Source organism: Podarcis cretensis (genome assembly GCF_951804945.1).
Source record: "Podarcis cretensis genome assembly, chromosome: 5".
In the NCBI taxonomy this organism is placed as follows: Eukaryota; Metazoa; Chordata; class Lepidosauria; order Squamata; family Lacertidae; genus Podarcis; species Podarcis cretensis.
In genome coordinates, this window is record NC_137174.1 from 17,834,267 (window position 1) to 17,852,483 (window position 18,217).

The 18,217-nt window shown below is 42.9% G+C and overlaps 2 protein-coding genes across 34 annotated transcripts in view; one reads left to right on the forward strand and one right to left on the reverse strand.

The window, feature by feature from the left end:
• Window positions 1-16,799, forward strand: part of LOC307216587 (uncharacterized protein) — a 203,732-nt gene extending 186,933 nt beyond the window's left edge. For 18 of the 19 annotated variants that reach the window (XR_013839156.1, XR_013839157.1, XR_013839158.1 and 15 more), the window contains 2 exons: window positions 14,927-16,207; window positions 16,469-16,799. The gene's annotated coding sequence lies outside the window, so the exon portion shown is untranslated. Of the gene's footprint in view, window positions 1-7,392; window positions 7,512-14,926; window positions 16,208-16,468 lie in introns of those variants that run through there. The other variant, XR_013839173.1, reaches the window with a different exon arrangement.
• The window catches only part of KCNMA1 (potassium calcium-activated channel subfamily M alpha 1), a 559,506-nt gene that overhangs the window by 68,725 nt on the left and 472,564 nt on the right, over window positions 1-18,217 (reverse strand). For all 15 annotated transcript variants that reach the window (XM_079976992.1, XM_079976987.1, XM_079976997.1 and 12 more), the window contains one exon: window positions 14,562-14,658. In XM_079976992.1, the coding sequence (XP_079833118.1) occupies window positions 14,562-14,658 (97 nt within the window). The remainder of the gene's footprint in view (window positions 1-14,561; window positions 14,659-18,217) is intronic.

Consider the following 18,217-nt stretch of genomic DNA (forward strand, 5'->3'; position numbering starts at 1 on the left):
AGCGGCTTAGCGGATTAGCGCTGTTAGCGGCTTAGGGTCTTAGCGGATCAGCTGATAAGCGGCTTAGCAGATCAGCTGATAAGCGGCTTAGCGGCTTAGCGGATCAGCTGATAAGCGGCTTAGCGGATCAGCTGTTAAGCGGCTTAGCAGCTTAGCGGATCAACTGATAAGTGGCTTAGCGGCTTAGAAAAGGGGGGGGGAGGGGAAAAAACCCCGCAGGAACTCGCAAGACATTTTCGTCTTGCGAAGCAAGCCCATAGGAAATTCGTTTTGCGAAGCACCTCCAAAACGGAAGACCCTTTCGTCTAGCGGGTTTTCCATCTTGCGAGGCATTCGTCTTGCGGAGCATATATTTATCTTTCTGAAGCTAAGCAGGGGTGGGATTTGACTAGTATTTGGATAAGAGCTATCTAGGAATCCTATGCATCCTACTCTCATGGAGAAAAGATGGGATAAAAGTATTTGTAGCCATTCAAGTTAGCAAGTAAAATGTCATGGCTTCTTTTGGCTATTACCTAGAAAAAGCCCTCCTACCCAATAATCATAGTTATTGAGAATCACAATCACCATACTAAGAGCACTATTGGAATGCAAAAGATGCATTTAATCCTCATTCACTCCCGGCTCCCATTTCACATATGGATAACTGAGACCAAGAGACAGTCGCTAAGATCATACTCAATATAACAGTTAGGCAATGTTGGCTTTGCTTATTGGGGGAAAAACTCTTAATATGACAAGCAGATTAAAAGCTTTCAATGACTTGATTATTCATGCTTTGGTTACCTCCAAACAAGACTGCTGCAACATGCCTACATGGGGCTACCTCTGAAGACGGTCTTCAAGCTACACTCGCTACACTCTGGGCAAAATGCAGCTGCATGAATACTGCTGGGAGCCAGAAAATCTGAATACACAACATCAATCTTGCACAAGGTGCACTGGCTGCCAGTAGATTTCCAGGCCCAGTTCAAAGAGCTGGTCTTAATCTTAGAAGCGCTAAATGGCTTGGGGTGAGGTTACCCTAAGGGCTGCCATCACCCATATACTCCTGCATGTACACTAAGTTCCACCTCAGGGATCCTTCTTGAGTGCCTGCTGTTAATATCTGTTAGGCTGGCATGCACATGAAGCAGGGACTTTTAGTGGTGGTCTCAGAACTATGGAGCTCCCTTCCGATGGCCTTTTGCCTTGACCCTTGAACTCTAGCATTTAGGCAGGCCTTGAAAACCTTCCTCTTCACAATGGCTTCGTCACTCTATAAAAATTCGCCATCTTAATCTGCACATCATGCTATTCCCATTTTTCTATTGCAGCTTGTCTCTCACTCCTCTATACTTTGCTTTGTGAGGGTGTAGTTCTAAAAAGTGGCTTATTTATTTATTATTTATTTGCTGTGAGAAATAAGGAGGCAACATTTTATATGGTATGAATGTGCAACCAATTCACAGGGTTACCTTCCTCAGTTTTGGAGGGGCAAGTACTGCATAAATTGGATGACTGGATACTGTTCCTCCTCATATTCCACAGGGATAATCCAGAGAGGAGAAAGAGCAGGCAGGAAAAGGATAAAATACTATCATCTCAAGCGCACTGCTTCTCTGCTCAAAACCCACTTCCAAAGCTGCTTTGGGTTTTTTGTTACACTGCATAATGGATAGGCAATTCATGCTGGAGAGAAATGCCTCCTTCATACAACACAGAAAGGAAATTATTTGATGTGAGGGGTCCATGGAAGGTATTTGGGTGGACCTGCTTAGCATGATTCTTCCTCAAAGGGAAATAATAGTCACAGGGCTATGCATGCCTGGCTATTGTCTGATGTAACTAGGTTTATACAGGAGAGGTAGTGCATCATTCTCTGCCACACAAGAAGATGGCACAGGCCTGTGTCTTATTAGCATGGGAAATATTTAGCAGCAGTTGCTCTCCCAGAGAGTAATTTACTGTATGTCCTGTGGGAGCAGGTGGACACACATTGACTCTACAAATGTGCAGCTTTCTGTCTGCATGCAGCAATGTAGTGATTTGGTTAGCTTGGAATATTTTGGAAAGGTGTAAATGGGAACAGGCACATTGCAAATGTACCATGTTTAAATGCAGCGAGTAACATCTCCTGCCTTTCACGGTTCCCCTTACAGCCACCCTAACAAATTGTGGCAATTAGCATGCTGTTAGTGTTAGATGTAGGCAGAGAATGCAGGTGCTAATAATTGAAAAAGCGTTTAGAGGTTTTACACCCCAGCTGAATATTTCATAATGTGCTGCATGTTTCGCTATTTGCTCAGTGGGTCTCTGTCACTTCAATCTTCCCTGACTGCTTTGACTGGCGCTCCAAAGCTCCACCAAGCCAAGACTGACGGCTTGTCACAGGCAAACTCCACCGACTACTGCGGCAGCTCGCTGGGACTGGCTGCAGAGGTTGTCACGCCGCTCTGATGGAACTTGGCAAATGTTTTGTGACTAATACACCCAACATTTGTCAGCTAGCATTAGCCAGCGCCCGTGACCCTCTCCAGTCTGCACCAATGGCATTAAGTTGTAATGAGAATTTGTAGCCCCTGTGTGTGAGTGTGTGTTGCACTAATGACACTTTCTGGCTGACCTTTACTTTCACAAGCTTAATCAGCAATGAAATTTCCAAGGATTCAGAGCACATGTGAAAGCAGCTCTGTCAGGCAAAAAAAAGGGTCACAGTGATGAGTAAAGAAATGTACCTTTCTCCTCCCGCTCTGACGTTCAGAGTTTAGCCCCAGACAACTGCCATGAGTGGATCACCAAATGAGAGGCTTTTCATTCAAGTCCTAAAAAGGTTTAATGTGCCGTGGACTATTCCCCCAGATTTCTGCTCAACACTTTATCTGCTGCACCTAACAGGGTTTTGATTCGGTTTTATATTTGTGTTTCAAATCTGAGTACATTGTGTCTGAAACATTATGGTATCTTAAGTGCAGCCTGCATTTGGTTAGCAAGGTTTCCGACATAAGTAAGATTTGTTCTCATGGCTCCCACTTGGAACATTTTATATGAGGATTCTAAGAGGATGTCATGAGTTTACTCAACCTTTAGCCCCTCTCCGTTTTCTTTTACCAGCTGCTGTTTTCAGAATTTAGGTAATTTGGCACGGGGAGGGGGTACCTAACACCCAGCCAGAAGAATTTGTACAACGGAGTGCCTAAGAATCATTATTCAGTGAAAGAGTCTTCTAGTTGCCCGACTATTTGATGTTCTATCTGGAAAAAATTAAAATTCGTCTTTTACTCTAAATGGAATCCCAGTTTACATAATCCATCCTTTGTTAACCTTGGAGAAAAGCCAGCCAGCATTATATCCAAACAGACAAACCATGGTTTGGGATGTTGCTCCTCCCTTGGAAGCCACAATTTGGGAAAGCATTTGGGGATTTTCAAGGAACATGAGAAAAGACAGAAACCACAAAACCATGGTTTGCCTGTATGCCTGGAACACAAATTGCAGCTGAGAGTCAGAACTGCAATTGTTTCATGTTATCTTTTAACCAACCCACTATCTCTCTCCATTGATCTCCACTCTTTAAAACAGGAAATACCATCAAGTAATTTGCATGTTAAAAGTACTAAGTAAAAGATAACAATTATAATGGCAGTTATCTGCAAATGTAGTTGGCAACTAGCTATTAAGAGTCTTAACCTAATCCCTATAAGGCTGCAATCCATGCTTGCCTGGATTTAAATCCCATATATGACAATGAGAGGGACGCGGGTGGCGCTGTGGGTTAAACCACAGAGCCTAGGACTTGCCTATCAGAAGGTCGGCGGTTCGAATCCCCACAACGGGGTGAGCTCCCGTTGCTCGGTCCCAGCTTCTGCCAACCTAGCAGTTCAAAAGTACATCAAAGTGCAAGTAGATAAATAGGTACCGCTCTGGCGGGAAGGTAAATGGCATTTCTGTGCGCTGCTCTGGTTCGCCAGAAGCAGCTTAGTCATGCTGGCCACATGACCCGGAAGCTGTACGATGGCTCCCTCGGCCAATAAAGTGAAATGAGCGCTGCAACCCCAGAGTCGGCCACGACTGGACCTAATGGTCAGGGGTTCCTTTACCTTTACCTATGACAATGAAAACTGAAAAGTGTTCAGCTGCTCAAATTGGCCTGGATCAGACATAATGTTAAAGTATGGGTTAGTGATATGTGAATGAGCCTTAGGGTTGTATACTTCCTACTCCCCTCTCCTCCTGTGGTATGGCCTTGAGGAGACTGGAAGCTGCCAGTTCCACTGTCTATCAACCAGAGCTTATGGTTATGGCCAAACCCTAAACTGTGGTTAATCTTAACTATGGTTTATTGAAAATAAGCCTGCTTCAGAAACCATGGTTTGAAGTGGGCATGTTTCAACACACTGTGGCTAAAACTAAGCACAGTTTGGGGTTGATATAACATTAAGCTATAGTTAATTAACAACAGAAGTCAAAGTTTTCTGTCTTCTTCTCATAGTCGTGCAAGAAGAGAGGGAAGTGCATGACTGCAAAGCTCAGTCAGGTAATATTAAACCATAATAGCTTTCATGTCCAAATTAGGTCAGTATGTTAGCAATATCCAGCCTAGAACCAAAGGATAATCCTATGGTATTATGACTTTGACTTACCCTATGGAAATTTGCATCTAAACTTTGGGAGGATGGGGCTTGTTTTGTACATCCCACACTGTAGCCACTGATGCTTCTAGTTTCTGGGTAGCTAGCAGAGGCTTAATAGGACACATTGGTTCTCCACAGCCTTCATCCTCTCTGCTAAGTACTCCCATATTGCCTTAAATGACTAAAGCCATCGTCAACAGGCAGGGACGAATAAAAAATTATGAGAGTCTCTTGTCTGGGTGATCAATATTTGAAGAGTTTAGTTTGTCTATCGGTGTTTGCTTTGCATGAAAAGGAAGGATTAGCTCGGATACGTACTTCATACAGTAGCTGAATGTATTTTTTATTGGGATATTCTAAAAACAAATATCATAGTGCTGCTGGAAGTTTAAAAACGGGATGAATTTGGAAGCATCCAGATTTACTCTGCATACATGGCAGACTTTGTGCTTGATTGTAAGATCTACAGATGTAGGGTTAGAATAGTGCAAGTAAGAGATCTATGGGAGTTTCCCTTTATTTTTTACATGGTTGTAAAATTTAATTTAACAACAACAACAATAGACAAGTGTAACATAATAATTATTATAGCAGTGAAGTGTATATGAATGAGGTAGTTGGGATTTTATGTGATCAGAGCATTATCAACATGTGTCAATTGACTTATTTTTCTCATCACTTGGGATCCTTGATGGCTGCCCCTCTCTATGGGAGTTTCCCTTTATTTTTTACATGGTTGTAAAATTTAATTTAACAACAACAACAATAGACAAGTGTAACATAATAATTATTATAGCAGTGAAGTGTATATGAATGAGGTAGTTGGGATTTTATGTGATCAGAGCATTATCAACATGTGGCAATTGACTTATTTTTCTCATCACTTGGGATCCTTGATGGCTGCCCCTCTCCTTTGTATTTCTGTTTCCCTGGAGACAAGCTTGTGTATATCCCAGAAGTGGTGGCCTAAGTTTTTATTCAAACAAAGAGGGATATGGAATAGTTTATTATTTTGTTTATTACTTATATACCCCAGCTTTTCTCCAAGAAGCTAACGGTTGAGTACATTGTTTATCCTCTCCCCATTTCATCATCATACCTGACCATCGGTCCTGTTAGCTAGGGATGATGGGAGTTGTAGTCCCAAAACAGCTGGAGGGCCAAGCTTGGGGATGCCTGCTTTAACCACTACACCATACTATCTTTCATAACAATACCGTTAGCAGCCCCAAGCCCCTGGGATGGCGTCCATTTAAACCAGAGCTTTCCAAACTGTGCATCACGACACGTTAGTGTGGTGGCTGCAGTGTGTAGGTGTGTTGCATGAACGCTCCCTGCGCTCCTTCTGGGGCTGGAAAGCGGTTCGTTTCACCTCTGGTTTGCTAGTAAAACTGAATTGCTGTGTTGCAAAATAATGCAAAACTGAATTACTGTCGTGAAATGATGCATGTCCAAAAAGTATGTCATCAACTTGAAGGAAAGCTTTGGTTTGAATAAATCCTGCTCACTAATGTGCCTAATCCTTCCCAATTCCATAGGTTAAGAACATCTGAGAGTATAGTTTCCCAGACTTAGGTCTCCAGTTGTTTCTGGACTACAATTCCCATTATCCCTGAGCACTGGTCCTGCTAGCTGGTGCTGATGGGAGCTGTAGTTCAAAAACAGCTGGAGACCCAAGTTTGGGAAACTGGCTTAGAGCATTATGTGTCATAAAGAGAAAGAGAAAGATGCAATTCAGCACTGCATTGACTGAACAGAATATAGCATGCGTCTGTGAAAAGGGGGGAACGTCTAGTAGTCCTCATCCAACAAACTACAACTTGTCTAACATGGGGGAGCATCATTTAAATATACACACATTGTGGCTGTGTTTTATATTTATTCATAAGCCTGTCTCATTATATTTTCACAAACACTGCAGAAGCGCTGTCCTTTTCGCAGTCACTTTGCTGGACCTTGGCAATCTCTGAGCAAGTTTAGTGTGTCCTGGTTCGGTTGGCAAGGGAGTGAAGGCAGTGGTGGGGTGAGGGAGTGGGGGTTAGAAAAATCAAGGAAAATCCTCAGGGTTATGAAATTCTCCTTGGCAACAAACTGGAAACCCAGCAGACCCAGAGCCTCTGTGATTCTGGTGTGTGATCAGGGACACTAATGAGAATGACCCTTTGCTGAGAATGCTGCTTGTCTAGAGGCCAATGTCAAGTATACCATTCAGTTTGGAGTGGACAGGGACAAACTATTTGTTTTCTCTTCAGGCCCTTGGGCCCTGTCACATGCTATTTGCTTCTGCATTAAGAGGCATTGTCTCAGCAGGTCTGACATTTCCTGTGTACGCCGGACTCATGAAACTGCAGCGACTGAAGCACTGAGGACTAGAGGCACAGTCCACCAGGAATTTCCCCCAGTGCAAGCCCAGTTGCAACAAATAGGATATAACACAAGAACAAAACGTGCTCCAATAAAAACCCCATTCAATTAAATGGGCTTTATGCATGAGAAGTTGGATTATACTCTTCAGTGTTGCCAGTTTACACACCTTGTCAGGGTCTGGTAGGTTCCACAGTTTTGCTTAAGTGGCCTCCAGTTTCTTTTCGGTCACATACCATAGGGGTCACATTAACTATAACCATACAATTGCTACAAAGATTATCACATTAATCAATGCATTTCTTATTGTCAATAATGGCATGTGACATCTATTTCCAGCCCTCCACTGGGATCCGAGGAAATATTAATATCCTCTCTGTACAAACCCTACATTATTTCAAGATTTCTAACACAGGTTTAGACTTCAGGCTCCCTGAATGAGACCTAAACCTCTTCTGATGGTGATGCTAACTACAGATCAACACCACAGATCTGTTGCAGTTTATGTTCTACCACTGTTTTGTGCTCATTAATAATAATAAAAAAATAACGCTTTGCATGTCAACTGTGTTATACGTCTGTAACTGTTTACTCATTGCCTAAAGTTGGAAATAAATGTCTTTGACAACATCTCTTTCCTCTTTCATTATGGATAGCTCAGTTGGTTAGAGAGTGGTGCTGATAATGCCAAGGTTGCAGGTTCAGTTCCCGTAAGGGGCAGCTGCATATTCCTGCAGTGAAGGGAGTTGGACTAGATGATCCTCAGGCTCACTTCCAACTCTATGATTCTTCCATGTTGTGTGGAAGTACTGAGTGCCATGGTGGACCTCCCCCCTACTGCTTTAAACATTATTTCCCCCTACTTTTTATCAACAGCCACCAGCTGGCAGATCCCTCACCCCACCCACCCACCAGAATGCCCCAACTTATTTTAGGAAATTCACTTTTGGGGCCCCAGGGTCTTGTGTCCTGGCATATTGCCAAGGAAGCATGGCAGCTTCTGGAGGAGGAGGAGGAGGAGGAGGAGGAGGAGGAGGAGGAGAAGAAGAAGAAGAAGAAGAAGAAGAAGAAGAAGAAGAAGAAGAAGAAGCAGCAGCAGCAGCAGCAGCAGCAGCGTTTGGATTTGATATCCCGCTTTATCACTACCCTAAGGACTCTCAAAGCGGCTAACAATCTCCTTTCCCTTCCGCCTGCACAACAAACACTCTGTGAGGTGAGTGAGGCTGAGAGACTTCAGAGAAGTGTGACTAGCCCAAGGTCACCCAGCAGCTGCATGTGGAGAAGTGGGGACGCGAACCCAGTTCACCAGATTACGAGTCTACTGCTCCTAACCACTACACCACACAGGTGCTCTACTTGTGTTCCCTGAGTGTCCCCACAGTGCTGTCCCGATATACTTCATTTAAAGGGGAAAGGAGGGAGTTGGAGAGAGAGAGAATGGGTGAGAGGGAGCTCAGATCTGGTGAAGAATTTCATTCATTTCCCCTCCTACAAGTCAGATGACAAACCACCTCCAGCCAACCCACATATATGTGACTGCTGCTCCGTGGCAGCAGCAAGCGAGAGAGTGGAAAGAAAGGAATGGGAATGCAAAGGAGATTTCCCTCTTCCTTCCAGTGCCTGGCATGTTACTAGGCAATGAATCAGTCAAGCACAAGTAGACCAAGGAAATGTAATTTCCCCAAGAAACAGTGACAAAAAAATCGAAGTTAAAACTCCAGGGCCCCTGGAGGTAATTCAATCTGACTCCCTTATATTTCCTGGAATTTTAAAATAAAGAAATATTATAGGTAAACTGCTCTGAGGAAGAGTCAGAACAGCAGCAACAACTACCAGGGAAATGGATGGGAGGGAGGGGCATTTGGGGTTTCGAAGGACTATCAATCCCAACGTTAATCCCAAAGTTGTACTCAAAATAAACGTTGCATGCCATTAGTGATAATAAGCACCAAAACGAACTCATAGAATAAGCAGTAGTTAAACTACAATTTCTCAGCTCAAATGTCACAGGAAACAGTTTTTTAACCAACCACATCGTCTTCTTTGAAGGTGTGTGTGTGTGTGGGAAGGAGAGAAGAGGGAGCACATGGAAACAAGGCTGATTTCTGATCTGCTTATTCAATCCACTGTTATCCCACTCTTCTTTTAAAGAGCTCAGGATAGCATACATGCTCTTCCTCCCTTTTTATCTGCACAAAACAACCACCACCCTATGAGGTAGGTAGGGTTGAGAGATCATGACTTGCTGAATGGGGATTCGAACCTAAGTCTCCACCATCTGAGCCCAATGCTTTTAACCATGACACTACACTGGCTCCACGGTTTATTGGATCATTGCGTGTGAATGGGGCCCCTATCCTACGAATGCCAAGAATTAAGACAGGGAAAGGGGATTCCATTCAATTTTGTTATTCAAGAGCAGAGTCCTCCCTAATACTAACAGCCAGTTTAAGACCTCCGCAGAAGAAAACACACTATGCACCAATGTACATTTACTGATGAATCTTATCAATGTATCAGTTTTAAATGAATTAAAGGGGGGGGTGCTCCATGGGTGTAAAGATAAATCAGTACAGTGGTACCTCGGGTTAAGTACTTAATTCGTTCCGGAGGTCCATTCTTAACCTGAAACTGTTCTTAACCTGAAGCACCACTTTTGCTAATGGGGCCTCTTGCTGCCACCGCGCTGCTGGAGCACGATTTCTGTTCTCATCCTGAAGCAAAGTTCTTAACCCAAGGTACTATTTCTGGGTTAGCGGAGTCTGTAACCTGAAGCATATGTAACCTGAAGCATATGTAACCCGAGGTACCACTGTAATCTGTCAAGAGGTTGGTAATAGTCTAAATTACTGAAAAAAATAGAAACTTTCCAAATAAATAAATAATACAGTAACTGTAAGTGGTTCCATTTTTATGGTAGTCAAATTGTTCCATATATAAATCTCCACAGTCAGGATCCCAAGTACTATTTTAGGTGTGCCCAAGGCTGTGTGAAATGGCCAGGGGGATTCTCAACATTTTTTTCGTGCCATATCACAAACAACTTTTGAAGTCCTGTCAGTTTCTAAAGCACTTTGACATGAGGCATTTCAGGGTGGGGCTACAGTTTGAGAACTCCTCTCCACTTAAGTGCATGGATTGTAGAGGTTTCCTGAAGCCAAAAAGGGTCACATATATTAGACTAGAAAAATGAAACTCAAGCTAAATTTGGAAGCTCCCATTCATACAATATTTCAATAGGGATTAGAAAAAGTTTCGATAAGACTAGTTAAATTTCTCATGGGGCTTTTGCATATAAACTCAACGAACTAGGCAGAGACAATCAGCTGGGGTTAGTCTAATAATTTATTTGCAGATGTTTAAGATAAATAGTATATTTCTGGTTCATACAAATTTGCAAAACGGCCTTTTTCAATATTCTGATTTATCATCTTTGGGGCTTCGTAAACATGGAGCCAGCAAATGATGCTTCTCTTGGTCAAGGGCACAAGACGCAGGGTGTAGGGACAGGGTCAGGGATCAGCCACTAAGGACAGGTGACTAGAGTCCAGCAGAGAAGACCGGGGAGGAAGCAAAAACAAGTTCAGTTTTGGCAAGCTCCCCACTCATTGCCTGACCTATGTTTAGCAATTCTGATGTGTTACTGAGCAGACAGCTCAAGCTTGGGATGAGTAATCTCCCTTAGTCCCTCTTCAGCAGGCAATGAAAGCAGGTTCCACTTTGAAAATTCTTCCCCCATCATGCAAGCTGACACAGGCATGCTTTTCAAAAACCCACAGCCAATCTGTTGATCATTACTTATTTACAAAGGCCTTCGGGCAGAAAGTCCTGTAAAAACCATACTTGATATGGTATACACTAGCTTTTTCGGCTTGTAGAAGGGGAGGGGGGAAAGTCCCCCTAAGGCTACCTCAAACCATCACTTTCTATTGCACATAAAATGTACCGTGTAACACTAAAGTATTTAATATATATGGTATAATATATCTACAGGAAAGGCATTTGTGTAGAAGTGTGTTAGCCTGTATTTGGTAATTTGATGTTTTGCTGAAGGCTATGACTTGAAAAAGCCTGCACCTAGTGCCGAGGACCTGTCATCTCAGTACCCAAGAGCCGGTAGAATAAAGAAGTACCCTAAAGCAGCAAAACTTTGACACAGCTTTGAAGCATATGAAAACAGTATAACTCCCTAGAATTATTATGACTTAAGATCAAAGAAATGAGGCATACTTTACATAGCAAACAGGGACAGTGCACTTCACTCCAAATGTTGCTCTGCCCCCTTCTCTCTCTCTCCTCTTATTTCACATTGATGCCCCTACATTTGTTAGATGATAGAAGGAATGGGAGGTGGGGCGCTCTCCCCCCCCCCCTTAAAATTTCAAGTGGATAAAATTAATGGAGATGAGATGACTTAGAGATAAGTGGATTGGAAATGATGGAATGACAACATGCACCATACAAGTGAGAAAGTTCTCCCCCACCTCCCATAAACATGCATGCAAACCAGTATTGCACAGGCAATTACTGTAGTTTACATAGGCTTAGTTAACAGAAACTCAGGGAGCATTTAGAACAGCAATTTAACAGCGATACATGGCCTGTGGTGGGCAAAAAGGACAAAACTAGGTGTGTTTCCCCTCTAAGAATCAACCCAGGTCCTGCAATCCTAAATTATTCCAATGGAAACAACTTGGAGATAAAATGGTGGTCTCAGAGGTGACTTACTGCAGGAGCAATTGAATGCATATTTCTCTAAGCTGCACTTAGTGATAGAAAGTGTGGGGAGGGGAAGTAAGATATGGATTTGTTGACAGCCATCAGAGAAACATTGACCGCTGCCAGGTAGAGATGCCTGTAGGAATTCAACCTTTGTGAGTTCCAATACAATCTGATCTGACTTGCACCTCTCAAGCTAATGTGAGGATCAAAACATAGTTATCCTGATGTTGGATTCTTCAGGTGTGGTTCTCAGGGGGTTTTTTAAATATTATTTGGAGGAAATTATTTTTTAAATTGTGTATTCTGTTAAAAATATGCATTTAAATGCGGATTCTCAAAAATTGTTAATTTTTACCAAAACAGGCAGAGCAGAGCTGTGAACACATGCAAATGGTTCACAGACCAGAAACAGGATGATCTGTCCATCCATATTGCCACTGAAATAAGATAGCAGTTAAGCAGAAATATCAAATAATTGCAAATATTTGTGTATTCATCAGAGGAGGCATGCCTTTGAATACCAGTTGCTGGGAATCAAAAGCAGGGAGAGTGATGTTGCACTCAGTTCCTGCTTCTAGATCTCCCATAAGCATCTGGCTGGCCATTGTGAGAAGTCGGTTCTGGACATGTCCCTGGCATGATCTGGCAAGGCTCTTATGTTCTTCTTTAATCAAATACACCCACTTGTCTTTCTGCTAATTTAGGTATTATACTGTATTTTTCACCCTATAGGACGCACTTTTTCCCCTCCAAAAATGAAGGGGAAATGTGTGTGCGTCCTATGGGGCGAATGCAGGCTTTCCCGGGCTTCCTGCTGCTCTGCGCCACCCTCCGGATCCCGGCGCGAAGCCCGACGCGAAGCCGCGTGGGGCTCCGGAGGGTGGCGCAGAGCTGCCTGCGCTCCCGGACTTCCTGCATTCCGAAGCCTGGTGCGCGCTGAAGAGCGCACCTCTCCGCGAGCCTGGGGAGACCAGCGCGGCTCCCTAGGCTTGCGGATAGCAGGCTGCTTCCCCCGCGCCTGCCCCATGCCTGGGGGGGGGATTTTTTCTTTATTTCCCCCCCCCAAAAAAGGTAGATGCGTCCTATGGGGTGGTGCGTCCTATGGGGCGAAAAATACGGTAACTTGGATCTAAATCGGTCATAATTTGTACCCAAAGTTCAACTTTACGTGAAAATACATGCAGGGAAAAGGGACTAACATTGTGTCCCAAAATTTCTGCAACAGTGCCATCACAATGTCCATGTAACATGGCTTTGGAGTGTTGCAGTGGTGTAGCTGTGGTACTCCTCTGCTTGTATGTATAACATTTCTTCAAATGTGGTTGTAAAATCACCACCACCACGACCATTGGTAGGGGATTCTTGGCAAGTGAAACAGACTTCAGAGAGGAATATTTTTTTTACAAATTCAGTGGGATGGCTCTTACAGAATCATTAATAGAATTTGGCCAACATCAAAATCTAAAGTGAATTTGGGGCCTCCTACTACGCAAAACATCTGAGGAATTATGAGGGTTTTAGCAAGGCCGTCGATTTGTTTCTTGGCAGTGGGTATCCCAGATATCTCTATTTTGCCACGGGATTTTGCCTCAAGCAAAACTCAGGGTAATGTGGATGAGAAAGTTTTAATAAGATGAGTGAAAACTGTGTCAGAACTTATCACTGCTCCTAACACTATACCGCAGGGGTGAATAACCTCTGTCAGCTCAAGGGCCTCATTCCCTTCTGGTCAACTTCCCAGGAGTCACATGACAGTGGTAGGTGGAGTCAGGGGCAAATGTGGGCGGGGCAACAATGGCAAATTTTAGCTTTGTAGATTAGTTTCTATTTACACTCAGACACTCCATCCTAACATCCATCCAGACAAGCAAGAGTTATTATCTGAGTGTGAGGGCACACACTCCAACCTGGAAGAAACACTCAAGTGATTAGAGGCCCATGAGGGATGTGGTCTGAGGAGAGACGGCTTCACTGGGGATGGGGTGTAAAATGGGGAGAGTTCAAGACAAGCCTGCTAAGGGGCAGCGGTTCCCAGAGGCTTAGTATACAGCCTAAGGTGGGCTTGCTTGCAATATCAGCTCCAGAAAACCTTTGCTTAGGGCTCATCCCACAAAAATAATCTATAGGGGAACTCTACTGGAAACAAATGCTGCACATCTGAAAACACACGGGAGGGGAAAACCACTAACATCCATAATATGTTTTCACCACCTGCCTTCATAATGTCTTTTTTTAAAAAAAGCAAAAGTCCCCTTATTTCATAATTAATATTGCTTTTAGCCTCAGTAAAACTGCATTAGTTTCGAACTTTGCTTTGCCAAGTACAAAGATTACTAGACCTTAAAAAAAAAACACAGTCAAAATCAATTAGGGGAAATTTGATTTCAATCGACAGGATAAAAGGAAGGTAATATTCAGGTTCATTTTTGATTGTGATGATACATCTCACATATGGCCTTAAGTACAGAAAACAGTACTCAGAGGGATTCCGACAAAAAGAGAATTGCCCAAGGCAAACTAACCACATGAGTTCTTCTGATTGGTTAGTGCTATCATTAGTGCCACTGCTGTTTAAGAACTACACATGGACAGGACAGGGTGACAGCTAAGACTTTAAAGCCTATGTGTTTTTCAAACAGCTTTTCAAACTGTTTTTCATGACAGATTTTTTTTTTCCAGCTCTATCATTAACTGCTGACAAGCTGACAGAATAAATACTTCAGCCTTTCAGAAACCATCTAACAATCTTCTCCTTTCCCCACCACCCTGCCATGACACCCCCACCCCGTCCACCACCATTTTTATTGGGGGGGAGGATATGTTGGGAGAGTAGATAAAGATGCGAGTTGCTTAGAGTCTTACCTCATCAGCTTGGGTGAGGAGTTGGGCGAATTTCTCATGCCTCCGTTTCGCTGCTTCTTTTTGGGCGAGAGTGTCGTCAGCTGCTGCTCATCTTCAACTGGAAATACAGGCAACCCATGATGAGGTTAGGATCAGCTCAGAACGCCACATGTCATACAGGCGAAATAGCCAATGAACACGCACACGCACACAATTCCATTCACACACTGATACTTCACTGCTATCTTGTCTATGTTCAATAAAGACCAAACTGGTGTTAGTCAAAATAGATCAGTTTGAAAGACGAGGAAGAGGAGGAGGAAAGAGACTGAAGAGATTATGACATGCTTTCATAAAAGATCATCTTTTTTTCTTTTTTCTTTTAGTTAAGCTGCGTTTTGGGAAATGGAAATTAGTGCCCTGCTGAATACACCAAAAGATGAAGTCTATTCAGAATCCAAACACTGAACGTTACCAGACTACACTTTATTAAAGAACCCAATACCCATCGGTTTTGACTCCTCGAATGCCAGACCACAGAGTCTTTGTGAAGAGATGTGCAGCATTCAATGCCTTGATATTCAATGCTTGCAATAAATAAAAACTCTGCGGCTGCGCATTGATCTCCAGCACAACTCAGAACTCATCGCTTCACCCTTTATCACAAAAGGGGATGTTATCACAGGAGCAGGTGGAACGAGACCAAATGACGGGAGAACTTCCTGTATAACGAAGGATGGGAATTGTGGCAGAGGTTCTTTTGATGGGGATGAAGTGCACTTTGAGTGGAAGATCATCTTCTGAATAGTAAAACAATAAGAGCCAACCGCCTTAATATTATTAAAACCAAAACCGCCTTTGGCTAACACTACTGCACGAGGGTCTTCACCTCACCCAAAATTACAGCAAGTTTCCTTACAAGCTAGCAGTAAGTACCATATTTACTCAAGTCTAATGTGCCATCAAATGTAATGTGCACCTCAATTATCAGAACCTTGAAACCAAAAAAAGTATTTGCTGGCGAATGTAAATGTGCCATCAAATCTAATGCACACCTTAATTTTTGCAATGTAATTTGGCCAAAAGTGAGCATTAGATTCGAGTAAATATGGTATTTAACCACTATTGTTAATGTTTAAGGCTCTATCATTTATCACTCTAAGCAGATCGGAGCTCTGCCAGTTTAAAGAGTTTCTTTCTGTCAATGTTCCATATGAGAAATTTACACAAACAAAATAAAACAAGTTTATTTCCATCTTGTAACTAAAAAATAAAAATAAGACTAAAAATGACTGAAGTGTCTGAGCCTTAGGTAGAAGTTGCTTCCAAGTTAAAAGAAAAAGAGCAAAAAGTACATAAGTGAGAGTGATGTTATGAATTACCATGAGAACTGTGTCCAAAGAGCAGGACGAAAATTAACAAAAGAAACAAAGAACTATGTGGATATAACAATGACCCACTTAAAAGGTAGATCTGATTTAAAATACTAATCCATTTCCACAGAATTATAAAATGCATCTTTCAAAAAAGACAAGAACAAGGAAATGCCATTCTGCATGGCACAAGCACTGCAAAAGTCAAATTGCTTAATTTCCTGAAATGATCCCTGCCAAAAGGGATCACATAGGAAGCATCACCACCATCAGTTTGATTGGGAGAGAGTTACCGTATTTTTTGCTCTATAAGACTCACTTTTTCCCTCCTAAAAAGTAAGGGGAAATGTGTGTGCGTCTTATGGAGTGAATGCAGGCTGAGCGGCTCTCACAGAAGCCAGAACAGCAAGAGGGATTGCTGCTTTCACTGCACAGCGATCCCTCTTGCTGTTCTGGCTTCTGAGATTCAGAATATTTTTTTTCTTGTTTTCCTCCTCCAAAAACTAGGTGCGTCTTGTGGTCTGGTGCGTCTTATAGAGCGAAAAATACGGTAAGCATGTGTTTTATGTTGCCACTGAAATCAATGGTATATAAAAGCACTTGACTTCAGTTGCATTTTCACTGCTTCTAGGGAATTCTAATTGCAACGCAATACATAAGAAATTGAAGAAAAATGCAGCTAAAATTCATACAGCATCTAGCACGGCACATTACAATTGCTACAAGAGGCAGAAAAATAAGTGGTCCACCAAGACCTTCAGCAATTTTCAACTGGCCCATGGCAGGGGAGGGGGGAAGGTTTGGGAACCACTGTATTAACTGATCCCCAATTAACTGCTTCCTGACTGAAGCAATGAGCAGCACATATGGATTGCAAATGAATTTTTTTTAAAAAAATTAAAACGAACGTTTCTAAACATTACTACAGACCATGAAAAGCCAACAGCAGAGCCCACTGCAGCTGGCACCATTTTAAAAAACACACACAAAAACCCCTTTTTATTACAATTTTGAAGGGCTGGTGCTGATTGGAGAAGAGCCAAACCAGGTAGCTGAAGCACCTGTACTTTCCTTTTTCCACAATATGTCTCTTCTCTACTTAGTGAAGGACATACCTTTTTTAAAAAAAGGAGAAGGGGGGACAGGGGCATCAGGGGCACTTTCCCTGCAGGCCCACTGCGGGTTTACCAGGTGGCAGAAGTGGGAGCAAGTAGCAGGTGGAGTCAGTGGCACTGCAATGCCCATTTTTGCACCTTTAAAAGCTTGGCCTAATGCTAAGTGGGGGGGTTAGGTATTATAGAGGGAAGCAGAGGCTGGTCACTACAACTGCTTGGCCTGGTGCTCCCCCACTAAGCACCAAGTTTTAAAGGAAGAAAAAGAAAGCAGGTAAAGGCAATACCAGCACCCTCACCATCTGGCGGGCTTATGGGATGTACTTGTGGGAGATGTTCTGGGGAAGGGCCTGCTTCAGTTCAAGGTTCCTTGAACTCAGGCACTCTCAAATGCCCGGTGAAGCAGATTCATTTTAACTACACTTACAAAGATGATGTGTGGCCAGCCCTAGGAACTAAGTCCCAGCACCGCTGAAAACATCTTGCTCCATGCCTTCGCCACCTGCACTTGACTTTCAGATGGGACTTGGAGCAGAGCTTTATCCAACGAGATCTCATCACCACTATTCAGGATGCAAAAACCTCTAAATTAAGAGTGCTGCAATTTGCATGGCGTGGGACAAAGCATTTGCAGACAAGAACTTTGCTCCAACCCCTCTCTTGTTTGGGCATCGAGTTAAATCTGTTTGAATTGGGCAAGTGTTTAGGGGAAGGGGGGGAATGCAAACTCCCTCGATATCTTCTTGATCCTCTTATCCCAAAGTAATTCACTTTACACATTGAGCAGTAGTATTTATTTATTTATTTATTTATTTATTTATTTATTTATTTATTTGCCACCTTAGATACTTAAGACTAGAAAGGTGAGATAATAGTTATTTAGGTAAATCATTTGGGGGGGGTATAAGGGAGAGGATGCTTCCTAAAGTATGTCGATCCCAAGACAAAATAGAAATTGCTGGTTAAAATAACACAGAGATGGTTTCAAACGAAAAGGGTAATAACAACCAAATTTTAATTTACATGAACTAGATCTTGCTCTCAACCACTTGGCCTGGCCTCCCTGGAAAGGTAGACATCGGGATTCCTCTATAGCAGGCTTCCTCAGCCTCGGCCCTCCAGATGTTTTTGGCCTACAACTCCCATGATCCCTAGCTAGCAGTACTGGTGGTCAGGGATGATGGGGATTATA